Source organism: Pelodiscus sinensis, chromosome 4 (genome assembly GCF_049634645.1).
Source record: "Pelodiscus sinensis isolate JC-2024 chromosome 4, ASM4963464v1, whole genome shotgun sequence".
In the NCBI taxonomy this organism is placed as follows: Eukaryota; Metazoa; Chordata; order Testudines; family Trionychidae; genus Pelodiscus; species Pelodiscus sinensis.
This window is the reverse complement of record NC_134714.1, coordinates 122352181-122379285: the sequence shown is the minus strand read 5'-3', so window position 1 is coordinate 122379285 and position 27105 is coordinate 122352181. Positions and strand designations below refer to the sequence as shown.

The 27105-nt window shown below is 44.6% G+C and overlaps 1 protein-coding gene across 2 annotated transcripts in view; it reads right to left on the bottom strand.

Annotated features, from left to right (window-relative positions):
* The window catches only part of LRP5 (LDL receptor related protein 5), a 227527-nt gene that overhangs the window by 25003 nt on the left and 175419 nt on the right, over nucleotides 1–27105 (bottom strand). For both annotated transcript variants that reach the window (XM_075928318.1, XM_075928319.1), the window contains exons 9-15: nucleotides 24899–25188; nucleotides 23734–23960; nucleotides 22948–23132; nucleotides 19076–19399; nucleotides 17613–17815; nucleotides 14419–14630; nucleotides 12729–12919 (exon numbers count right to left, since the gene is read on the bottom strand). In XM_075928318.1, the coding sequence (XP_075784433.1) occupies nucleotides 12729–12919; nucleotides 14419–14630; nucleotides 17613–17815; nucleotides 19076–19399; nucleotides 22948–23132; nucleotides 23734–23960; nucleotides 24899–25188 (1632 nt within the window). The remainder of the gene's footprint in view (nucleotides 1–12728; nucleotides 12920–14418; nucleotides 14631–17612; nucleotides 17816–19075; nucleotides 19400–22947; nucleotides 23133–23733; nucleotides 23961–24898; nucleotides 25189–27105) is intronic.

Genomic DNA, 27105 nt, shown 5'->3' with positions numbered 1-27105 from the left:
CCTAAATACAAAACCAGTGTCAGAACTTCAACAATGAACTCAAATGTCTTACTTCCACAGGATGTAGTTTCTAGGCTCATTTTCCAAAAGACTGACACTCGAAAAGCACTAAGAAACAGTGATGAATTTAAAACGGGCATTTCCAGTCCTCTAAGCATGAGCTGTTGGTACCTCTAGAACATTTTATGATGTTTGAAAATGGTTACTAAGAAAAAGTGAGTTAACTGACCCTACAGACCAGGGTACATTGCATTAAGCATCATGTCAGCTAACCGTGACTGAGTCTTCATCCCAGCAGGATTTAATTGTAGATTGTTGACATTGTGCTGGCCTTGATTTGTCCTGGTCTACACTGACCAGTCTGCTGTGGTAAAGCATCACATCTGGTAAATCAATTATTTGCAATTGTGTGTGAATTGCTGTAGCATTTTGCACTACAGCTTGTGGTGGCCCGAAGGGGTTAAAGCAGACTAGGGGGAGCTTGTGCAGAACCCTGGCCAATCGGAGAGGAGCTTTTATCGACCCAACCAGAGGGCAGCTTGCTGAGGCAGCCTGGTATATAAGGAGCTGCTCAGTCGAGAGTGAAAAGTTGGGTCCTGACCAGGGAGAGTGCAGGGTCAGTTCCCTGAGATGCACTGTATGACAATACTGGGCAGGCTAAGGTGAGCTAGAGACAACGGCTCCAGCCAGATATCTGCCAGGCTGTAGGCCTTGTGACAAGGGCCAAGTAGATGCAGGGATAACAGGGGAAGGGCAGTCAGGGAACTAGAGAAAGTGAAGGGGAGTAGAGGAGGGCAGGACAAGGCTGCCATCAGAGGGTCTCTGGGTTAAGACCTAGAGTTGTGAGCAGGCCTGGGTTCCCTCTCCCCCCAATCTTACACCTCACCTTGCCACCAAAGCATGGCCCACACAGACGGTGGCTTGCCCCTCAGACATGGGGGGGCAAGGCTAGGCTTTAGGGTCATAGCTGGCCATAGTGACGGGAGAAACGGGGAACTGCTGATATCCCTCTGGAAGGGGGGCATGGCCCATGCAGACTGTGGCTTGCCCCTGAGACAGAGGAGCTAGGCATGGAGACCACACCTGGCCAAAGAGGCACTAAAGGCCAAGGACTGCCAATACACCCCTGGAAGGGGGTAAGAGATCCCTGAAGCGGGCACTGGCAGAAGGCAGTGTTACGAAGAGGATGTCGTGGTCTGGATGCGACGTAGGTCCAGAGCAAGGGCGTGGACTGCAGACAGGGGAGACACCAGACAGGAGGAGGTGACCTGCTGCTGATCAAACTAATTCCCTGGAGCCACCAGCAGGAGGTGCTGCAGTGGAGAGTCCCACTCACCTAGTCTACATTTAGGCTGTAAGTTCTGTAGGGCAGCGAGTGTCTCTCTACGTTTGTAGAATGCCTTGTATGAAATTGTCCCAGGCTTGGTTTGGGCCTCTACCTACTGCTAGACGACAAGTTATTATTATTACCACTGCTACTAAGAAATGAATACAGGAAATATCTGTAAAGTGTAAGAGCACAAATCCTGTTGTATGTTAAACAATGTCCATGCAGATACATCTGAAAACTGACCATATGCTACACTTCCTACCTCCACCTACCATTTACATCATACTTCCTTTTACCTGCTCAATCATCAAGTGAGCCTCATATTAGCATTTGGAAGAAATAGGATACAAAGCAAAGTGGTGTTTCACCTCTAAACAACAACAACTACTATCAAATCACATGTCCTATTATTCAAAACACTCCGAACTGACATTTAAGATTAGGTAAAAGAAAAACATATTCATGGCTGCTTTTAACCTTTACTGCTGACAGACTTAGTGTTTGTTTGTACCATTTTTGTGAAAGGTGCTTAAAACAGTTGTAGTTTTTGTTTTTAGCTCTTTTCCATAATGACAGCCCCTGAATTTCTTTTACGTCAGAGAAACCACTTGCAGGCAGTTCCTGCGTATGCATACCAGATGTATTCTACAAGAAATTAGAAGTGTAACGGACATTATGAATCAATGGCATCTCTCCTCTAAGATTTAATTATGGAATAATTATAATTGTGACTAACTTGCTCTTTTCCTCTCTGGCATTTAAACTTTTTTTTAATGCCCACAAAGTAAGATTACAGAATTTGGATACATAGTAAAAATGTTAATCAGTACTGGATTCAGCTAATTTGCTGAATAAATTACTAAAGAGCTCAGTCATGCATGCAAATATAAAATTTCTTTCAATTACAGATGCTATTAAATTTGTTCAGATTACAGCGTACAAAGACTCTTACTATACTGCAAAAAGGAGCACTGCCTGATACACACAGATTATATTAAAGGGAAAATGTATGGAGGTCAGGAATTTCCCAACTCCTTGTGATTAATTCTAAAATTAATTCTCTCCCACATTTAGGCTATACTAATCCTCTCTAGTGGGAAATAACTCGTGCTACAAAGGTATATGGAAGAAATGCACGGAAGTCCTTCAGCCACTGAAAATCGAGTCGGGGGAGGGGAAGGGGTAGAGAAGGAGACTTCCTGTAATATTGTAGTACCTGGAGTACAGGTCATAGTGATGAGCAGAGAATTGAAAGCACACTGTAAAACCAATTCTGAAACCATAGACCATAGACTGACAGTAGGTGGTCCACAGAGAGATGAGGACCTCAATGCGAATTGCTTCTTCATTGACTTCACTATAGATTGGCTCAGGCTTTAAGTGCTGATCCTTCCTTCTAAGGCTCTCCCCCCAAACCATACAGAACGGAGTGACTAAGAAATGCAAAAACAATTAAACATGGATGGAAGATGATGCTGGAGCTGCAGGCTGATGGACTAAGTGCTGGGACCCTGATCCTTCAAGATGCGGAGCATCCTTAATTCACAGCACAATCCATGGGACTGGAGTTCTCAGTGCCTCTCAGAACTGCTTGCAGAACTGGCTCTGAGTGAGCCAAGTGGCGTTCAGTTGCACTCAGACAGCAAGGTGATGGGCTAGATTATAAAAACCCAGACAGACCAACTTCTTGACAGAAACAGTAATAAACCGAAGGAACCTTTTTATTCCATTAACAACTTTATATTTAAAAACATTCAACATTGGCCAAATGCTTTTAAATTTTAAAAGCAAAGTTGATATTTCCTGTCCTGAAACGGTGCATCATCAACTGCCTCTCCCCCTTTCACAAAGCAAGAAGAGGCTGCCTTTCTCCCAGTGACTTATTGCAGAGGCACCTTAAGTGAAGCTTCTGGGCAGGTGCCGGGAGGGTGTTCTCTGCTTGGAGCTGTACAGCCTTTTGGAAGTCTTTCCTGTACCCAGGTCTGAGAGAGTTTGGTCACTTGCAGGAACACCAGAAGAACAATGTTTTCACTTCCTGCGTAGGATGGAACTGCACTGGGGATAGTGCATGGAGGCTGACTAATGAGGTTATATATGGGACTTTGTCCCCCATTCCTGTGGTATCTGAGGATCTCATAATCTTAATGCACTGAAGCTCACAAATACCCCTGTGATATAGGGAAGTATTATGGACCTTGTTTTATAGAAGAGACACAAAGGGGCCTGCCCAGGTTAAACTGGAAGTCCATGACCAAACAGGGAACTGAACTTGGGTCTTTCAAGTCCCAGGCTATTGCCCCTAACCACAGCACAATCCTTATTCATTATGTGTTACAGCTATATTGTCACTGGGTTATTTGATCATGGGTAATTTACAGCTCTAGATTTTCATCAATGATTTTTAAAAGAGCACCTGAGGGTGCTGAGAGCACTGGATGGGCTCCTGTGTACTGTAGTATAGAAAAATAATGAATGAGTAAATAAAGAATAGTTTCTCAATGGTATCCTCCTTCTGGTTAAGTAATAAAAATGATAATGAAAAACATGTTACAAATAAATGAAGTATCTAATTTCCTTAGTAATTAAACACTTTGATTTTTCAGTATGACATAAATGTGTCATCTTTTGAAAGTGGAAATTAGAATGCAAATGAAAAAAAAAAACCATGAAAAGCTTGAAGGACAAATAATTCCCCTACTGATGTTTTCATTCACACCAAGTATTTTTTCTGATCTCAAATAAAAAATGTCAACTCTTTGGGCTATTTAAAAATAATAAACTAAAATAAATTTTGGGGACTGGACTCGATGACCTCTCGAGGTCCCTTCCAATCCTAGTATTCTATGATAAACATGTTCTATTATTCACCTGGCAGCAGCGTGAAGTTGTTTGCAAGTCTTATGAGATTCCAAAAAGCTTCCATAACTCAAAACTGGAAGGGTGAGGGAAGGCAGGGAGGAGGCAGGGTATATGATTAAGTCAGTGGTGGGCAACCTAGAGCAGCCCACACGCCACATGCAGCCCATCAGGGTTCTATGTATGGCACACGAGACATTTTGTTTCCCTATGCCCATGCACAGGGTTGCCAGATTCCATTGGTTTCTGACCATGCAGGTTTTTTTCCCCTACCACTATTACCAAAAGGACACACATGTAAAGCAAAGGCATGTGAAGTGAGATGCATGCCATTTGCACATGACATTGACTGCGAGAGCGGTGTGCTCCTTCTGCATCCAGCCAAGATTCAGTTGGCAAATCTCGGAAATTCTAGGTGCACAAAAGCAGTCAGCAAAACTACCCTAGCTTGGCAGAGCATCTTGGTTACGACAATTTTGAGGCCCACTAAAATGAAGAAGGGCCACTCATACGGTCAACCCATTAGCCTAGATTGCCCATCACTGGGGAAAACCCTTGGTTACGAAATGAAAGTCCTACAGAGGAGTCCATATAACACCTTCCCTGAAAGTTAAACATTGGCCAGCTTAGTGGCTGTTCTGCCACTTCCAATATGGTGCCGTAAAATATCTGGATTTGCTGAAAGTTTTTAAAAAAAACATGTCCTCTCCTTAGTTCTGCAAGAGAGAAAGCATGCCTAGCACTGCACAGTTAAATTAAAACAGACAATGCCTCCTTTTGATCTGATTTACATGATCACCTCAGTTTACATGAAAATCCTTTGGTTTGTGTTTATTTTAATGCATTTTAATGTGTTTTGCCCAATGCACAATTTATTTCTATGTTCATGTTCAAGCCGGGGCCATTTTGGCTGCTGATTTTCTTCTTGGTTTGCGATATGAAAATACGAAGCATTTTTAAACACCAAAATGTGCTGTGAACTTTTCAAAGATCAATAGCTCAGTGGGTTGAATTACAGTGAGCTCAGTTTGCTCAAACAGACCCATACTTCTCTGGCTACATTACAGATTTTCTTTTATGCCTACAGTTTTCCCCTTTCATCTTCTCTTTAGCGTCTTATTTTCTAGCCGCTTCCCCTTAATGTTCATCAAATAAATATATGTTGTAAGTACGGACTCAGGACTAACCAGAGGAAGTTTTAGTTCTTCTTGTAACATGAGCTACATAATTTAAGGTGCTACATCTGCAGTGCTTGGATGAAGTACTTCAGGGCAACACAGTCCAGCTACAACGGAAGCCGCAATGTGCTATCCTCTGCCAAAACTATGACTATTTAGCATACTGGTCATCATTCACCTATTACTACCTGAGTCCTATGTCACTTCTTATATACATATCACTTAGCAAACAAAAAAAAGAAAAGAAAAGAAATTAACAGGTCTCTTCCCTGAGGAACCAATAATGCATTATAATTAGGGCTTCTGTTTTTCAGGGTTTCTTGATTTCATTTTCTGGGTACAGGCAGTCCCCGGGTTACGTACAAGATAGGGACTGTAGGTTTGTTAAGTTGAATTTGTATGTAAGTCGGAACTGGTACATATTGTAGGGGAAACTCTAGCCAAACATATTTTTTTTAGTTTTGGATAGCATAGGGAAAGGTTAACTCCCCTCTAATGTTTGTTTTGCTGTCTGTTCCCCTGTTCAGAAGATTTCACATCTATTTCTGTCCCTGTGACAAACTCAGGACTAAAGGAGTAACTCATCAAATACCAAACAGCTCTGCACCATGCTTTGAGCTAATAGCTTTATTTCCACACACCACCCAGGGTTCTAGGAGGAGGGTCCTTTTTTTGCTAACACAATGAGGCCAGCACTTTGTTTGTTTTGGTCGAGTCTTTGTTTGCCCAGGGAGCCCAGCATGTATAGGGGGAGGAGGGGCAGAGAGGCTGCTTTTGTCTGCTGTTCGGCAGCCTGTTGCTGGCAGGGGGGGAGGCGTGCAGGATGCGAGGCCGCGGGGGGAAGGGGGGGCAGCGGGCGTGGGGAGGCACTTTTCCTCTGCCCGGCAGCTCTGCGGGATCCCTGTCCCTGTGGCCAGCTGCTGCAGGCAGAGGCCAGTTGGAGCCGGCCGAAGAGGAGGAGGAGGTGGATTCTAGGACCAAGGTGAGCGAGCCCCGGGGACGCTGCTGCGCCGGGAGCCCGGCATGTATAGAGGGGAGGAGGGGCAGAGAGGCTGCTTTTGTCTGTTCGGCAGCCTGTTGCTCAGGGGAGGGGGCAGCCTGTTGCTGGCAGGGGGGCGGGGGGGGCAGCGGGCGTGGGGGGGCACTTTTCCTCTGCTCGGCAGCTCTGTGGGACCCCAGTCGGAGCCGGCCCGAGGAGGAGGAGGATCCTAGGACCCAGGTGAGCGAGCCCCGGGAATGCTGCTGCGCATGTGCGGGAGTTGCCTCACCCCGTTCGTATCTAGGGATCCGACGTAAGTCGGATCCACGTAAGTCGGGGACTGCCTGTATTATTTTTATCCATTTTTTAGTTCTAGGTAGATGTTGAAAATTGGGGGCATTTGGAGCTCTTTCACTGAGTATGCACATAGTACTGGTTCAAACAACGCAACATCAAAGCACACGAGGGAACCTTAAGCACATACCAGCAGGGTTTACATGGATCAAATAATCCACAAAACGTTGGTACACTTTTGAAGTCATCTCCCCATAGTCTACATGGAGGGCCAATGCAGACAAGCTCTTAGATACAAATCAGGGAGGAGAGACATCACTTATACATAAACAAACTGTACTAGGAAAGGGGAAATCAACACAAACTGATTAACCATTTACCATGTTTTTCCACTATTTATCCAATAAACACTTTTTTTTGGTTTATCGGAGTGTTTTATTGTTGTTCATCACTTAAAACCTAAAATTGAAAGTCAAAATTATAATTTATTATTTGTATTAGAGAATTACCTCTCGGTCCAGCTAGACGCTGAACTTATGAAGAGCCAGTCCCTCCCTTAGGAAGCTTACAATCCAAAAAGACAACCCATCTGTCAACTAGTTTCAACTCAACACAGCACACATTCTAAGTCTGGATATTCTGGATGTATATGTTGTATATATAAAAAACAAGTATATAAATATACTTGCTACAAATATAAGAAAGTATCATCAGTTGAGTGGGTCCCTCTTCCCCCTTTAATGGGTGTAGATGGCAGTGCTTTTTAGCTTTCTCTCAAGAGGCAATCCCAACTCAAATTCATTCACTGTCCTCCTCCGGGGTGCATTCCCCTGCAGACTTATCTCCAGCTGATTTTTTTCATGCTTCTTTGGCGCACCTCTGACACGTCCTTCTCTCTCTCCCCCACCCCACTTAATTACACTACGGTCGAAGACCAGTCAAGCATGGAACTCAACTGTGCTAGTCTCTGTACAAACAAGAGTAATAGTCAGTCCCTACTTGGATCCCACTGACTGTGTGTTCTGCCACATGACCCTCTCTCCTTTCACTACTGGCCTACCCACTCCCTCTCTACGCAGCACTACTCTCCTGCCCCCTCTGAAAAAGAGAGAGAGAGAGCCGGCCAGCAGAGGCATGGGCCGCGAGTTGTGTGCGTGTGACAGGCCGAGAGCGGCCCGCACTGAGGAGCCTGAAGGGGGACAGGGAGAGACTCCCTCCGCGGCTGCAAAGCCGAGCCGCGGCCAGCCCGTCAGGTGGCGCATGTCTGCCGAGGGCGGGGCAGGGTGCGGCGGGAGCACGTCACCTCCAGCGGGCCATTCAAAAAGGGCCTGCCAGCAAGGAAGGGGGGGGACGGTCGTGGAGGCTGGCTCCTGAAGGGGGGGGGCCTCGGGAGGGGGCAGTGCCACCTCCAGGACGCCCGGAGCCCTCGACGGGGACTCCCGGAGCCGGGAGTTTGAAGATACCCGCAGCCGCGGTCTGCTGCCAGACCCGGACCCTATGATGGAGAACGGACTCCTCCCGCGCCGAGTGGCCGAACAGGTAGGCCACGGGGACCCCACGGGCAGGGCAACGGGGTTCGTAGGGGGGAGGAAGCAGCCCGGGGCAGGGCCCTTTCGGCGCCCGTGTGTGGGCGCGTTTCGGGAAGGCATCCCACATCCACCGCACAGGGAGCAAGCGGACCCCTGTGCTTAGGGCCCCGGGCTGGGACCCGGTGGAGAGGGTGGGCCCGGGTCCCCCTCCTCCCTCCCTGCCATCGTCAGGGGTGAAAGTTGCTCCAACGCCGGCGAGGGGGAACCTCCAACGGAGACCGTGGGGAGAAGCCCCGCAAAAGGGGACAGGTGACCCCTGGGTCACAGATCCCCCGGACTCGGCCGAGCGGGGTGATCGCGCCCAAAGATGCCAATACTGACTAAACTCCGGGACCAACAGACCGAGGGCCGTCGACGGTGTTCGCTGAACCCCCCTCCCGGGCGGGAGGGGATGATCGCACCCCCGAGGCGGTCACAGTGGGCTTGTGGTGCCCATGCTCCCGCAATATTTGGAGCTGGAGCGGGTCCCGACCCCCCCTCCCCGGCGCGCGCGTTCTCCCAGCCCGGCCCCAGAGCGTCTCTCCCCCGTCCCCGGACCCGTCCCTGCTGTGCGCTACCTTCCCTGAGCTCCCCCTCACTGGCTGCTGCTGCCCTGCGCCACAAGCTCAAACCAGTGGGTGGAGAGACGCCCAGACATGACAGAACGTCACAGCCTGGGATTTTAAACTTGCTGGGCGCTGTGTTGCACCGCATGGCTAAGTTGCGGGTTCGGAGTCTGGAGACAGAGCACAGACTCCAGCCCCACAAAGTGGAAGGCAGAAAGTACGGGAGAGGGAGGGGGGAAGGGAAGGGGCTTGTGCAGACGGAAAGGGGAAGGGCTGGGAGAGGAAGGTGCTTGTGCGGAGGGGGAGGGGGAAGAAAGGGGAAGGCACCAAAGGGACAGAGGTGGAGGAGAGACAAATAGCAGGGGGCCAAGCGCAGACAATGAGGAAAAGGGCAGGAGGAGAGGTGTCAGTGGAAGGGGGACACAGGGTGATGCTGGGAGGGGAGAGGGTAAGGGCATTGGGGGCTAGAGGGGTGAGGGGAGGTGCTGGGAGAAGGCTTGAAAGAAGGAGTGGGCATGAGGAAGGCTGGGACGGAGCAAGTCATGTGAGAGGGCACAGGGGCATGAGGGGAATGGGGGCAGAGGGTGGTGAGGGAGTGGGCATCAGGGAAAAATGGAGCAAAGGGGGCAGGGGAAGTGAGGGAAGGGGGAGGCACCAGGAGGGTGCAGGGGTAAGAGAAGGTGCAGGTGCCAGGGGATTCTGGGCAGACAGCTGCCCAGTGGAGGGACCACCATCAGAGGAGAGACGCAGGGCAGGTTTGTAGAGGGAGGTGTTAGAAGAGGGGATGAGGAGGGGTAGCTCACATGATCAGAGTGGGGCTACTGGAGAAGTGGGCACAGGGAGGAGAGAAGGGCTGGTGGAGGGGGGCAGGTTGCAGGAGGGCTGAGGACAGTGAGAAGAGCAGGAGTCAGGACAGCAGAGGAGGGTGAGGAGTCAGGGGGCAGCAGAGGGAAAAGGTAGAGGTTTAAAAATATTTATTAATAACTTGGGTGGCACATCCAAACAATCCACATGAACTCAATACTGGTGCACAACACAAAATTCATTTTGCTCATGTGAGGAAACTCTTAGGCTATGTCTACACTCATTGTTTCTTGTGCAAGAACACATCCACTCTTCCATGTGCGAGCTGTGCTTTTGCACAAGAGCATCCATGGCAGTGTGGACACTCTCTTGCCCAAGAAAATGCCGATGGCCATTTTAGCCATAGGGCTTTCTTGCTCAAGAAATTCATGTTGCCTGTCTACACTGGCCTCTTGCGCAAGAATAGTTGCTCAAAAGGGCTTATTCCTGAGTGGGAGCATCGTAGTTCTTGTGGAAGAAGCCCTGATTTCATACATGAGAACGTTAGTGTACTTGCGCAAGAACACACGGCCAGTGTAGACAGGCAGCAAATTTTTGCGCAAGAGCGGCCGCTTTGGCGCAAGATCGTGCCAGTGTAGACACAGCCAAGGGGAGGGAGGAAGGCAGGGGCAGGGAATCAGCACTGGCTCAGCATGTCTACATGGTTTGGGGGAAGGTGCAGAGAAATTGAGCTCAGCTGGGTTGCAGAGTGGGGAGGTCTGGGGGGCTGGGCTGTGGGGTGGGGTGTGTGTGTGTGTGGAGCTCAGAGCTCGGTTTGACTGCAGGCGGAGGGAGGTGCCGGGAACCGGGGCTAGACTCAAGGGGAGGGAGGGATAGGGAATCGGCTCTTGGCTCAGCAGTTTTGTGGGGCTTGGAGGAGGTGCAGGGAAATGGGTCTCAGCTGTTCTGTGGGGGAGGCATGCAGGGAACCAGTGCAGGGCTCAGCTGGGCTGAGGTGGATGGGGGAGGGCATACAGAACAGACAGGCAGCTCAGCTGGGCTGTGAGGGGCTGCAGGGAACTGGTGCTGCACTCCCTTGGATTGTGAGGGATGGTTTTGGGGGAAGTGCAGGGAACCAGCAGGGGTGGGCAACTTAGTTCGGTTGCAGGGGATAGAGGTGCAAAGAAGCCTAGTGGGGAAGAAGGGGGGACACCAGGAGCCCTGAAATGACCTCCCCTGGTCCAAAAATTCCTCATCTGGGACCAGTCAGGTCTAGAGGGTGCCAGATCGGGGGGTCCAACTCCTACCCAAGTCCCCTCCTCGCACCCTCTCTCGTAGCCAGACACCCTACATCCAGCCTGCTTCTGCACCCTACCTATCTGGTCTGCACCCTACCCAGACCTTGTCCCCTTCCGTCCCCCAGCTCCCTCCCAGATCCTGCACCCCATCCCCATCCCTATCCCGCTCCTTGGCAGCCCTGCCATCCACCCTAGCACCGCCCTGGCCCCAGCACCTTGCCTCACACCCCAGGACTCAGCACCGCCCTGGCCCTGGCCCCAGCCCCAGCCCCAGCACCCTGCCATCCACGCTAGCACCCAGCAGCACACTGTTCCTTGTCCCAGCACCCTGCCAGTCATCATAGTGCCCAGCAGGACCATGTCCCTGACCCCAGCACCCTGCCACCTGCCTGTCCCAGCACCTTGCCCCAGCACCCTGCCACCTGAGCCAGCATCCTTCCACCCAGCAGCACCCTCTCCCCAGCCCCAGCACCCACTAGCACTCTGTCCCCTACCTCCACCAGCACATTTGGGACCACATTAGTAAGTCTTGGGGGTTTTTGGAGGAGCTTTTTTTGTTTTTTTGCATCTCACTTGTGTGGCCCCAACTGACTGTTCTGTGGGTCAGTGACCTTTGACTCAAAACAGGTTCCTCACCCCTCTCATATATAAAGACAATGCTAAAATCTTTTGAGTTTGACATAATATTTTATTTAAAAATGAAGCCAGGCCAACAAGCCCCCAATTGGGACCAAACCCCCATTTCACTGCAACATCATAACACTCCTGCACCACCTGACCCCAAATCTGAGCCTATCATACACTGGAACCCCTTGTCCTGAGCCTCTTACATCCCCACACTCCTGCATCCCCACATCCTCAGTCTTCTGCCACAACGTTCCTCCACCATCCACACATCACAAATCTGTGTCCTGAGCCCATCACACTCACAGCCTCCTTGCCCTGAGTCCCTCACATATCCAGCCCAAATTCCTGCACCCTCACATCCACAAGCTCTGGCTTGCTCAGCACCCCAAGCTTCCACTTGAACCCAACACTCCCCAGCCTAGAGCCCCCTCCCTGAGTCAACAGCCCCTTCTCCTGCATCCAAATTCCCTCCCAGAGCTTGTACTTCTCACCCCTTCCCACACCCAAATCCCTCATTCCCACCCCACACCTCACTCTCACTAGGTTGAGACAGGTATAAGGGCTGGGTATAGCAAGTGATGGAGAGGAGGGGAACAGAGCGGATGAGGCCTCACAGAAGGGAGATGGGGGGGTGGTCTTGGGGAAGGAATGTGAATTTCATGAATTGGTGGGTCCCTTTCTCCTCCCCCCCCCCTTTTTTTTTTGCTCGACAAACCTAGAGGTTCCTTGAAATTTTGAAAAGCTGAAAAGGGTTCCTCAGCCAAATAAAATTGGGAAACACTGCTCTAGACAAGTTAATTGGTCACCCAGTGCAGAAAGATTCAAGTTTTTGGGGTGGATGGGGGTGGAGGTGGGCACACATGAACTAAATGACTACACAGAAAGAAATATAACAAACCAAAAGTGCATTAGGATTTTGGGCCTGTCAGTCTTGGGAATGCCTCTATAAAATACTCTACTACAGTTACCTGCCATTGTCTGAACTCCTACTGACCAGCCTTTGGCATTTAAAAGCCAGTGACTGAAAAAACAGAACACTTAGGTATGGTGCTATTGTCCTTTAAGAGGTTTACACAACAGGCCCTGCCCATGTTTGTGCTGCAAAGAAGGGAGCCCGTTACTGACCATTTTTGCAGATGCCTGCACACATTAGGCACAGTTAGAGTTAGAAGACGTCTTTGGGAACTGTCAGAGAAGGACAAGAGACACGATAAATACCCAAGGCTCAGCGTGCATTGCTACCACGTACCCGACAAATCACAGCTTTCGATGCGTTTGAGATCTGCGTCCACCCAGAAGAGTTTCCCCAACTTGTTGTCAATGACCAGCGCAACAGGTCGGATCAGCCCGGTACTAAAGAGCACTTCTCGCTCCGTGCCATCCAGAGCTGCACGCTCTATCTTTGGGGCTCGCTCTTGCATGTTGGTGAAGTACATGTACCTGATAACAAATAAAGACACCAGCCTCTTAAACCAAGATGTTTTGGGGGTAGCGGTTTAATCTCGGTTATACCATTTTTTTTTAAAGTTTGCTGAGCTCTCAGTAATGCCCACACAAAATCGTGGCTTCTCTATAAGGCTCTCCTTCCCTCTCTTCATGAAACCAGTCCCAATGAGATTAACAAGATCGATACTCCCAGTGGAAGAGGAACACTGCTAGAAACTGCACTATTCTGAGCAATTCAGAGCACAGGGCTGGAGTCACTACTGAATTAATTTCTCCTGGCAGACACCATAATTCACCGTTCCCTAATCCTAATCCAAAGGTTGGATTTCCTTTAAAATGGTTGGGAAGCACGGCAAGAAAGGTGGAGGCTAGCGAATAAAATATTTCAGGAATCATCCTGGAAAACCAAATTCCAATTTTAATTGCAAAAGCACAAACTAAACATTTCCTGCTATGACTATGAAATAGTCCTTGTGAATGGGTCCCAATAAACCTTACTAACCCTAATCCCCACTACCCCCACTCACCTGGGTTACAGATATTAGGCACGGTACACAATCATATGTACCCCAGCTGAACTGTAAGTCAACACCCTGACAAAGTACCACAGATTCTCTCAGAATTGCTGTATCCATATGTATAGGGAACAGCATCACTCAACAGCGGTCAGAATTTGACAGCTTAAGCCATTTTAATAGCAGTCAGGAAGTTGGGCATTTAACATAGAGAATGGTAAAAGAGCTCATTTTTCACCTATGTCAAGCCCAAAGCTAATAATACCCTGCAACAGAGATGCGGTATTCTGGATATAATCAAAACTGCTATGCAGCAAAACAATGCCTTTTATTTCAGCTGCTTGTGGAAAATCTCTCCAGCACATCTTCCTGTTTTAACTTTATGTCCAGAGTTTTACAGATATATTTGTAAATGGTTCTTCAGGCTAGTCTTAAAATATATAGGTTCAAAACAAACAGGAATACATCTGCTTTGATCTGATTCTACTCGCTGTCATTGTGATGCTTTAACTTGACAGACAACTGAATTGTTTCTGAACACACTCCCAACCAGCTCCCTGCACCCTCTCTCCTGCCCAGACCCTCCCTCAGTGCACTCCTGCACCCTACCTCCTGGCCAGACCCCTCAGATCCCATTCCCCAGCAGCCCCCTCCATGCACTCAACCCCTTAGTTTTGGCCCCACTTCAGAGCCTAAGGAGGGCCCCTATAAAATCTACTAGCCCTGTTCCCCCTAGGCTTTGGGGCAGTGCTTGAAGATAGTGCGGTGAATGTCCTTTTTTTCTGCTTCTCAATTGGGGGCCAGGTCAGTGAGGGCTTTTCTGTTTTATTTTGTTTTAATTCTCACTTGTGTGTGGCTCCTGGCTGATTTTTCTGTGGGTCAATGATCCCCACCCTTGGCCCAAAAAAAGGTTTCCCACCCCTGCTTGACTATTCACTCAATCACAAAGCATGGGGGGGGGGGGGGGCGGGAACTCACCCTCTCTCTGCATTGACTACTATGGCTCTTGGCTTATCGTGATCTCCTTTTAGCACTGTTCCAATTGGCTCCCCATTAAGTCTGTGAACACTGATTGAATTTGTGGCTTCACAAGTCCAGTACAAGGTATGGCTGTAAATATCAATACTCAAGTCATGTGGCTGCTTCTCTGGATTTTGGCTTTGGTTTGGAGTGCTCATCACAGTGAAAGGCTACAGGATAACAAGAACAACAAAAAAGAAGACCCATTAAGATAAGAACTGGGAAAACATGTAATTTTCATTACAGAGATGATTTGAAAATCTACATAGATCTGAAACAATCAGGAAGGAAAATATTCAAGGAGGAAAACCTAGAAGAAATAGAATGAAGCTGAGTGAAAACTGGTTTAGGGAAACTGTCTGGATGAAAAATAATTAAGATTATGTAAAGTTTCCAAGAAGAAATCATAGAGTACCCATCACTGGAATTAATCAAAAATTGCCTGAACAGAACAATGAAGAATGTTGGATAGGGAACAATTTTACATTAGGAGGGGAATGAACTAGATGATTTAAAGACAAGATGATTCAGATCTAAAGACTGTTATTATATACTTAAACAGGCTTAGTTTTATTCATAGCCCCAACTGAGTTAATTGAAAGAGAGAAGGATTTGCAATCAAACCAACCAACCTACAACATTTTTATAATTTGGTTTTAATAATTTCAGATGTATTTAAAGGTAAGGCAAGGAATTATTTTTATGTATCTAGTTTTCATCTCGATAGCAAGTTATGAAACATAAAATTTAAAAAAATCAAAGCTATTCTTTTCTTAACCAAGAAAAGCTTTACCAGAAAGGGAAAATATAAATATATATACAAAATACCAATTAGCAAAATTCAGCAAAACAAACTAAAGAAAGTTGTAAGCTAAGAACCCAAATTTTCTAAGGAGCTTCTGCTTCAAAGACGGTAACATCCTTTAATCAGTGCAATCCAAAAAAACCCAAAAAAACAAAAACCAAAAAACCAAACAGAAACACCACAGCAAATTAATCTCCAATGCAATTTGCACCTGGCAAGTACCACCAAAGGGAAGCTACACTCCAACAATTAACACCTAGTATAGCTCAGAGAGCATGTTCAGCATTTCCTCAAAACTCCCTCCCAGCTAGTAATTAATTTTGTCACTCCCCTCTTTCCTCCCCACTCTTCCCCCCCAAAAAATCAAGGGCATCAAACAAAATTGCTTAGAATGTAAAATTTCTTTTTTGTTTGAAGGACAATCATTTACAAAGGGTTCTCTGAAAGCAAGAGAGATATAGACAGACAGCATCAGCTCCATTTAAATTATGTCATAGAGGTGATAGGAAGCAAAGAACAATGGAAGCTCTATCTACACTACCTTAACATTAATTTCATTCTGTATTATTTTAATTATGTGCTTTAGGAATCTGTTAAACTCTCAAAAGTTGATGGCTGTGTAATTGTTGACATTGTATCTGACTAGCAACACACTTTATCATCATTGTGCAAGCAACTGGACTGAGAATTAATGCCCTGGTAGAGTAAAGCACTTAAGCACGTGCTTAAGCCCATTCTTATTCAGCAAAACATTTGAGTATTCAAATCAAGCGCTTTGGAGGGTGGAATTAAAATTCAGAATGATCTGGACAAATTGAGAAATGGTCTGAAGTAAATAGGATGGGATTCAAGAAGGACAAATACCAAGTACCCCTCTTAAGAAGAAATAATCAATTGCACACATACAACATGGGAAATGACTGCCTAGGAAGGAGTACTGTGGGAACAGAGCTGAAGGGATCATAGTGGACCACAAGCTAAATATGATTCTACAGTGTGACTCTGCTGGGGGAAAAATTTTTTATTCTGGGATGTATTAGCAGGAGTGCTGTAAGCAAGACACAAAAAATCATTATCCCACTCTACTCCATACTAGTCCAGTAGCGTGTCCAGTCTGGGCACCACATTTCAGAAAAGATGTGACAAACTGGAGGAAATCCAGAGAAGAGCAACAAAACGATTAAAGGTCTAGAAAACATGACCTATGAGGGAAGAGTGAAAGAAATGAGTTTGTTTAGTCTGGAAAAGAGAAGACTGAGGGGGTCATGATGACAGCTATCAAGTACATAAAAGGTTGTTAAAAGGAGGCGGGAGAAAAAATAATCTTAACCTCTGATGATAGGACAAGAAGCAATGGACTTAAATTACAGTAAGGGCGGTTTAGGTTGTACATTGGGAAAAACTTCATGTCAGGATGGTTAACCACTAGAATAAATTGCTCAGGGAGGTTGTGGAATCTCCTTCATTGGAGATCTTTAAGAGTAGGTTAAACAAACACCTGTCAAGGATGGTCTACTTAGTCCTACCATGAGTGCAAGGGATTGTACTAGTTGACCTCTCAAGTAGATCCCTTTCAGTCTCATATTGTTATCATTATATGTGATGAACTTTAAGCTGAATTAGGGCCCAAAAAATGGTTTGAATGGCTGAGAATGAGTTTTTAGTCTCAGGGACCTTTATAATGATATTATTCTCACCAAACTGGTATGCACAATATTGATTTTAAAAAGTGTAAAATAAACAAACTAGTTGTAGCAGATTTAAGAGTTTTTCTGTCTTTATACAACTACCAAAGTTTTAGGTTTGTTATCTGTAGTATATAAACCACATGGCAACATGTCTTATTCTATTGTTGTTCTTTGTATACAAATTAAGATCCTGATACTGCAAATCCTTAGATTCTACTCCCAGTGTGTTAATTTAAACAAAGTTTTTTGTACGTTCAGCGCTTAAGGCAGGAGTGGAAAACCTATAGAATGTGGGACAGATCTGGCCTGTGATGAGGCTAGGGCTTTTCCTTGCAGTGGGGTTAGCCGGCACTCACATTCCAGCCCTGCAGTAAATCTCTGAGCCTCAGTGCCCCCAAGGAGCATGAGTGCTGGCTTGCCCCACTGCTGGGGGAAGCCCCAAACTTCTTGTGATCCATGTAGTAAGTTAGGATTTTGGTTTTTTTTGCTTCTCACTTATGTGTGGTCCCCAACTGATTTTTCTGCGAGTCAGTGGCTCCCGATTGAAAAAAGGTCTTCACCCCTTGCTTACGATGACAACTGTCTGGAAAGCTTCAAGTATAAAATACATACTAAAAAATATAATACACTAAACACACACAAAATATACATAAACTTGCCTGGGTACCATCATCTTTGGCTCTTTTAATAATATTCTGACGTCCATCCACCCAATAGATCAGTTTATCTAAGGGATCATAATCAATGGCCTTGACGTTTCTTAGACCATGCACAGGAAGGATGACATCTGGACTTTGCTGGTCATCTGGTATCATCCGACTGATCGCAGACTTCTGGCTAAACAGTAAGAAGCTGGTGGGTGCTGAAAGAAGTCCAACAAAACGCATAAGTAAAGAAAATGCAACAACCCCCAAGTATACTGGGAGCAATCATTAGCCATGTAAGAAAATAATGAGAGGAAAGATTCTACTGGACTCAAGAGAATAATGTAGAGATGTCAAAGTTCCATAATTTTGGAGGATGAGCCCAATACTATCTCAGTGACATATTATTTCTCTTCAATATCATGGAATACTCAAAGTTACACACTAGACGACATGTTAATGGCATGTTAATGAATTAAGGCTAATAGTGAAATTAGGAATCACACTGCAGTCTAAAACGTGGGTACTTTTACACATCATCCCTGGCTTGTTAAAGGAGACATGAGATTCTCTTATAGATTTTTTTTTCCAGTTATCTAGTTTTGGTGGGGAGGGGGTTATGAGCTTGTTTGTTTTTCTCCCATATCTTCTTTTTCTGCTTGCTTTTTCATTAGAAACGTAAGTCTTTCTTGGCTGGAAGAATAATATAGACCATTGGATAACCAGCAGGATCATATCACATCACACATACAGAGGAAGTAAAAATGGGATTAATTGGGAGGGGATGGGACTATTACCCAGAGGATTTAAAATCCAATGTTTTTGTTTTTGCTAACACTTGTTTATCTAAAACACTTGGGGAAAAAATATGCTTTTGTTTAGAATGTCACTCAGACCCACCCATCCATTCATTTAAAGGCTGGGAAAGCATCTAATATACGTCTTAGTCACCCCAAGAAACACATCCAGCAAAATAAGAAATACCAGCTCTTCATTATGCATAACAGAAAGGGCAACAAACCCCTATTCTCTTTTTGCAGGTCATCTTTAAAACCAACCACTCCTGAAATGTATGTATATGAATCCTGCCCTTTCTATACAAGGTGAACCTCTCCAGTCCGGTATCCTTGGGACCTGACCGGTGCTGAACCAGAACACTTGCCGAACTGCTGGAGGTCAATATTGTCTAGCAGCATTACTAACACTTCCACTGCTTACTGGATTCTTAGAAGACGTTTAGGGGTAAATTAGAGCTACATAACAGCACAGAACACTGAGAGCCAGGACTGGTGACTGTAAACTAACTTTATGGGACTGCGGGAAACTTGGCCACATGATAAGTGGACGTCATGCCAGACCACGGCTGTTGCTGGACCAGAGAGTGCCGGATTAGAGAAGCTCAACCTGTAGTAAAAGGTACTACAAGCAGCAATGAGCTGTAAGTGCTTAAGAAAATCAGAAGAAATAAAAAAACATACAACTGCAGTTCCTGCTGTTGGGATCCAAGATATAGTGAGAGGCACAGCCACATCTATACCCATTAGGTATGGCAAGGCACAACTGACCACAGTGCCCATTGTTCTGCATGCAGTCATTCAAGCCATCCTGGCGTGAAGAATGAAAGACCAATATGTCCATCACAAAATCCAGATGGCCTTGAATTAGTGTCCGATTCTTCCCATTGGCCTTGTCTGCTCTTTCGATACTGTGAAGGTTCCAGTCTGTCCAGTAAATGTAATCACTGTACTGTGTAAGTCCAAATGGATGAGGTAGATCATCTGCTATTATTTCCCTGTCTTGACCTGGAAAAATAACTTCATATTATTGTTGGCATTAATCATAAGTAGCAACCAAAACTCAGCTGCAAAACAGTGACAAAAGGGTTATTTAATCCTATGTGAATAAAATGTAATTTTTACTCTCTTTATTTTTTAAAGATAATTTGCTAAGGATCAGTATAATGGGGTTCATAATTACACAATATCTTCCTATTAAAAGGCAGCCACTAAGATCTAAATTCCAATATCTTTATTCTTACTAAGTAATATCTTACTTCAGAAGTAGTATCTTTGAAACTGTTGTCATTTTAAGAAATATTATTTTGTGTCAGATGCTTAACACCCTAAACTGGATCCTGAGAACAATCTTTAAGAAAACCTTTATCCCAATAAACACTTAATCTGGATAAACATTAACTTTATAGCACATATGAAACAAGTATTGTGAACAACCTATTGCAAAGTACCGTAAAGATAATCTGTGGGATGCAGTGATAAAGTTGATCCAGAGAAATTCTGATGTTGGATTTAAGTTGTAAAAAAACCCACAGTTGCTAGGCAAATTAAGACAACACAGATATTTAAAAATGATTCCCTGCATTAGTCTGGAAGGAATCCTAACACTCCTACACATGACACTGCTTAATTACTGAAGTTCATAATCTAAGATTTTATCACCTTCTTAAGATGAGACACTGGCCAAAGTAGATTAACTATTATGGAAAACTTTATTATACCATACTCAGTGGTTTACACCAGCTGAGGATAGACTACTACGTGGCTCCATTGTTTAAAATAATCTTTTTGACTGGAGTGTATGTATGTTGGGGAAGAGGGTTTAAACCAAGTCGCCCATATATACTCCTAATATTTTCTGAGTGCTCTGCTTTTTCCCCATGAGTTGGCCTAGGCCAGTGGAGGGAGAAAGAAAAGCTTGGACAACAGGATAACACACCATCTTACTACAAAATAAATTTGAAAATTTACTTACCCTGGGCAGAGAGTTAACAAACTATTTGATCTAGCTGAGTTGAAATGTATGTGTTTTTCACTAGCTCACAGGTTAAGTAAACAAAAACCGCAGAAGGGGGTGTTTTCACATGCTCTGTAGTATCTGAGAACAGGCTAGGAACACCCCCTGCTCACAAATTTAAGACTACTTTATCCACTGCTGCTGTGTACTGGGCAGGCATATTTCAACCCTCGTCTCCCAACCAGATTCTTTTTGGGACAGGACTCTCACTGTGCACCACTGGCAAAGTTTTTTCATCCAGTTATGATTCCCCTATTCAATCACTTTGCTAAAATTACACCTAGAATTCTTGCTTACCTCCTTACATTTCATTAACCATGCGCCATTGTTAGTTTCAATAGTTCACTGTTTGTTTCATTCTCCAAAGCGATCACTATATTAACTGTCCCTCATCCCAGATTTAGCACCAGTTCAATTCATCAGATCGGATTAATCTTATTTCAGTCTGAGACAGCCACCAAGTGCTGAATTTCTCCTCAGTACTACAAAAAGTTTTTAGTCTATTTCAGAAATCTGCCTCTTACCCTCTGGCAATTTAGTGTCCTTGTCAATCTGATGAGGGACCCTATCAAAAGCTTCTGATGAAAAATTTACTTTGATGGAAGAAAGAACCATAATAAAAATTACAAGCAGTGACGTACATTTGGTAGATCATTTCTCATAATGCTTTTCACTGTGATGAAGGTAAGACGTGCAATCACTGAAAGCCATTGAAAGAGCTACAGATTTTGAAGGTCTTTCAGAATCATTAAGATGTTTTATGGGGCTCCAGAGGTTTCCTTCCCTCCCTCCTCCTTCCCATCATCTCTTATTTACATCCTCTATAACAGCAACTCAAGCACTCACATGTCAGCTGACAATAGCGATGCTGTATCAAAGCCAGACTACAGCCCAATATATATGTAAGCCAAGGTTGATACTAACCCTATGATGTATAAGTGATTTCTAGTTTTTCTTTTGTGTAATTTTACCTGTGCCCATACAGGATTGCTGAAGTAAATGCAACTATGTTCAATTCAACCTGTTTAGCTCAGCAGGAGTGGATATTTGGAATTCTGCAGCTCAGTACATTGTGGAAAAAAAAGGAGGCAGTAGAAAGTCACAAAATACTGATGGCTAGTTAAATGATTTCCTAAAACATATTTCTTCAAGATGTGCCAGGGTCTCTTATGTCATTGTAGGCCATGCCCATGCCATGTTTTACTATATGTGTTGCTTAATTAAGCAGTTTTGAGAGTGATCTGAGCAAAGAAAAAACATCTAAAACTTTCTTGAAGAAACCGTATTTCAGACTGCTAAAACAAAGCTTTACACGTTTCATTCTAAAGTATAGCTTTTCACTCAAAATTAGCTTAACAGGGAGTTACCTGTTTCACTAACTATAATGTCACAGCAGTGACTCTGAAATAGTTAATATAAATGCCATGCTATGTGTATTTTGCCACATACGTTTAATACAGAAATTCTAGAGGCGCTGATTCACATCAAACCAGGGCAGCATGGCCTATGGAAACAAACATGGGACAAGAAACTCAGAAACTCCTGGATTTTAATTTCCTACCGTCAAATTTGTTGTGTAGAATCATTTACTCTTAAAAATGGAGATAATTCAGTCTACCTCCTCTGGCTTTCTGGAGAATCATGAACCTTTATAAGGCACTTTAGATATAAAGATCAACACGAATTGCTTACTATAGTATTATCACTTCCTGCATTTATTCAATTTCCCAGTTTATCAATATTAATGTAAAGCAGGAGCAAGCAAAATACAACCCAGGGAATAAGCCAGGCCACCAAATATTCAGATCCAGCTTGTCACAATCTGTTGGGCTGCTAATGTTCTGTGGCCCAGTGGGATCCTCGGGCAGGCCCCCTGCCTGCTGCAACTGCACAGGATGCTTAACGCAGTTGAATGCTGGGCCAGCATGTGGCACATACCATGGGGTGGGAAGGTTTCCGTGCCCTGTCCCCACCCTCAGCACAATCCTTGCAGCTCTGATTGGTGGGCAACTGGCCAATGGGAACTGCCATGGCCGTACTTGTGGGTACAGGCAGCTTGTGGACAACCGGCCCCCCATGGTGTGTGCCATGCAGACACACACATGCTGATCCTATCAGCTGACTGCTTTTAGTTGTGTGGGGGGGTGTGAAAGGCAGGTACGCCTGCCTGAGAGTCCCTCAGGACTGCTGGTTGGGAGTCACATAGAGTAAGAACCTGCTGTCCAGAGCCTGCATCTGGCACCCCATCCCCTCCCACACCCAACTGCCTGTCGTAGGTCACAGCTCAAACCCTCTGCAACCCCTCCTGCAACACTGACCCTAGTCACAATTCCCTCCCGGACCTTGCACCCTCTTCTAGACCCTCCCCTGGGTCACAACCCCCTTCTTCACCAAAACTCTCCCAGATCCCAGACCCCCTGCATTCCAATCCTTCACCCAATCATTTAAGACAAAAATCAACTAACTCCCTTACAGGGGCTCAGATCACAGTTCTGAACAAAACACCGTGTGTGTTCCTTTGATTATAACAGCAAATTACCTAGCATGTTTGATGATTCAATCATACTTGTGTCTAGGTCAGTCCAGTATAGTCTTTGGTCTGTATAGTCAATTGTTAAATCATTGGCACGTCCCACTTTGTCAACCAAAGTGATGCTGTTTGTCCCATCCATATATGCCCGAACAATCCTTGGTTTACCTCCCCACTCTGTCCAGTACATATACCTGCAATCAAAAGAGAAGAAAACAGGGATCAGTTTATGACATGGATTAAAATCCAGCTTCCCTACCCAGGATGCCAGAGACTTCAGCTGCTATGGTAACTGGTAGGCTATCAATCAATAAAAAAGAAATATATAAATATACAATTTCACTGAGTTCAAGTTAGGCATGTGTGCTTTGCTGGATTGGGTCAGAGAGCTTAGCACAGGACTACACAGGGTCAAGCCCAATGCTTCTTAAGTCAGTGACTATCCCTTCAATACGTGCCTATTCATTCAGATGAGAGCAAAAACCAGAGCCCTTGACTCACACATACTACAAGCTGGAATATCCAATGAAACTTTATGCAGCCAATTAGTGCATACAATTTTGCTTTTGCTTTCTAAAAAGGTAAAGGCAGCAAAAGTTAATTGACAGAAATTTTAAATTTTGCATGATAGCCCCTATCCATATCGCAGAGGAGCTATGGTGATTGTTCCATGGATGGCTATAAAGTGTGTTGAGATTCCCTGATGAATCAGAAATACAAAGTATGCTGAAATATATAAAAATATATGTTGTTAATTATTGTTGCACCCATAGAACAATAAATAATGCTCCTTACCCTTTAGTAGGATCAAGGGCCAAAGATCTTGGGTTATCCAAATCCTTCCACACAAGAACCTGTCTGTACTGTCCATCTAGACGTGCTACTTCAATTCGATTGGTTCCAGTATCTGCCCAGTAAAGGTTCTTTCCCATCCAGTCTACTGCCATTCCTTCAGGGTAGTCTAACCCAAACTCAATTACATGTTCAACTGAGCTCCCATTCATGAAAGCCCGGCTTATGGTCTGGAAAATAATCATTTGAAAATATTACTGTACCTTACGGACACAGCAAATTCTATGAAGGTTATTTTACAGTATTTCCACAGTCTGTAGTGTGCCTATTCAGAAGCTAAACAGAGGAGCTCATTTCCAGTTATATCAATTTGACATTTCTACCACTATAGGCTGAATCTGTCTAGTCCGACACCCACAGGGCCTGACCAGTACCGAACCAATATTGTCTAGCAGCATTACTAACACTTCTTCCACTGCTTACTGGGCTCTTAGAGATATTTAAGTGTAAATTAGAGCTAAATGACAACACAAAACACTGACAGCCAGGACTGTTGGCTGCAAACAAACTTTATGGGACAGCGGGAAACTTGGCCATGCCCATGATAAGTGGACATCTGGCTACCTAAAATCATGTTGAGACTATGGATGTTGCCAGATCAGAGAGTGCCAGACTACAGAGGCTCAACCTGTACTGAATTCATTTAAAAGAAAATTCAACAACAATGGATGATACAACCCTCTCCTTTGCCTATACCTGGATATAAACCAGCAATGTCACAGATCAAATTTCCAACTGCTGCAGAAACACATTGGCACAGTATTTTATTGTGAAAATTTTGCAACCCTTTCACTGAGAAGCAGCAAGTGGGAGGATAAGAGGCCTGAAGTTTATTTGCCAAATCTGTGGCATGCAAAAAGCATAACTGAAACAGATAAATGTATGGATTCAATGCACGTGGCAGCCAAGAGTTAGACATCCCATATAATATGAAACACTCATTTTGACCTCAGCACATATTTAAAATGCGATCATCTCTGTTTCTTTGGACACAACTCAGTGCTAATATCAGCAACCATGTGCTACTTTATATATCAAACAGATCTTTGTTAGATTAAAGAGACTATACTGTGGGTTTATATTCAGGGAATTCAAATGTTAAGAATACCTTTAAGCTAATGTCTGTCCAATAGATTCTATTATCAGACACATCAAAATCCAGAGCAGATGCCTCTTTGACACCAGTAAGAGGAATAGCTACATCATTATTGTTAGTTTCGAGGGAAATCCTATGAATTGCTGCTCTGCTGGTGAAGACAAGGAAGGCTTCAGGAATAATGCAGGTCTTCATGTCACTCAGTAACTCCAGTCCTATGGGACAAGCACATCTGGTCTCCAGAGGTGTGAAGAAACACAGATGGCTACAACCTCCATTATTCTCAGCACAAGGATTGGTTCCTAAAAAGGAGACATTGGTCCATTAAAGATAAAACTATCTGGGATGGAATCACATGCAATGTATTTACAGACTTAGGAGATAACATATTGCTGTGAATGTCAACAGGGAGGCCAAAAATTAACTTAGATCTTTTCCCAAGATTTTAGAGGCTAGTATCAGTCATCTTATAATACCGATTACGTCTCTAAATATTTTCTTCATTTTTCTCCACAGATTTCATTCCTGTACCAAAAACACACAGTTGTGTTTGTTTTTTCCTGTTTATTTTTGGCCAAGCAACTGATTATCTCAGTTGAATTTTTAAACTGAATTTTTAATTCAACTAAGTTGAATTTTTGCTTGATTTCCATTACATGCCCGGGTGAGAACAGAGCTCAACAACTATAGCTCCTTTCCCCTGCTGCTATACCCAATCACCTGCTGAGATTCATCATTAAGCATCATTCCAGTAAGATCATCACACACCCGCTATTTTGGTCAAGGGAACCAGTGTGCCTATAAACAAATGTTGAGGGGTCAACAGGCTTTGTGACGGGGGTAAAGATGGGAGCAGAGGACAAAATGAATGCCACTCACCACCAGTTGCAAACATAAGTTTAGTCATTTAAAAAACAAACTTGTTACCATGGTTAAGTCTCAAAACTCAGTTCAGTCCCAGTTTAGTTTTTTTTTTAATAGGAGACAAAGAATCCAGACTTATATCAGCCTAGCTGCACTGAACTTAGTGGAGCTCTGTTGATTCACACACACTGGCTGATGATCTGGCTCTCCATCATGTACACAAATATTTTCTGTGTGGCAGTTATTTTGTGTGGCTTCACTGCAGAACCTCATACCCCTCCCCAGCCTATTTAAAGTGAGTGACCTTGATAAATAAGCTAATAAGATTTTTTTAAAGGTTTATGTACCCAAAGTAAATATTCAGAGGCAAACTACACTGATACTGTAAAATAACCACAACACATTTCTATAAATCTATTATCTTTATGCATACGCTTATGGATTTGGGTAGTTTAGCATGGAATTTAATTTCTTCAGTGTGTCTGTCTGATACTGGAGCACCACGGTATTTGCTACATTAAGGAATGTTACAAACTGAGGGCTAAATTTTGGTACCCACATGATTCACAGAACATATGGAGATCTGTGAAAGAGAGGGCATGATCCTGCTATACTGAAAGGTGCTCAGTACCCTTGACTGCAGTTAAAACAATCAATTATTTGAATTACAGTAATACCTTAAGGCCCCCTCACTCAGATCAGAGCTCCACCACACCAGGCAGCATACACGTGAATGACTCTCTGCTGCTAAGAGCTAAAGAAGTCCATAAAAGTTCAGGAACCTTGGCAACTCACAGAACATGCTCAAAGCCACTGCCTTAAAGGCATGAAACCAGTTCCAGTGCTCCTATTCCTACATGGCAGTTCTTGCAAGGATGAACTGAGAGTGAGATCAGGTTAGAGATCCCAGTTGCTTTTAAATGTGGCACTTTTTTAGTGCACTTTTTTCAATTTCTTTTTTAGTGGCATGCCTGACACTAGATTTAAATGCCTCTCGGAGTTTGGGTAGTCTTGTTCTGTCTGCAAGACGCAGAACAAGTTCCTTAGTTATTTTCCAACTGAACACACTATGGAATATTTTTCACTGTCACTAAGAGGTTAAGACGACACAGCTGCAGGAACTAAAACATTTTGTGAATTCTGCATACCAGTCATCTTGTCATGCCACTTCTAGCTGGTGGCAGGGTACACCTTAGGTGGACTATTACATAGGAAAAACACAGAAAAGGATGTGTGACCAGTGTCCATGCTGCAACAGGCTACAAAACTTTGCTTTCTCATTGACGCTCTGGATGAACACCTGCCTAATATTCAAGAATAGTGGAGCAAGAAAATTGCTTTCATTTTACTTATTG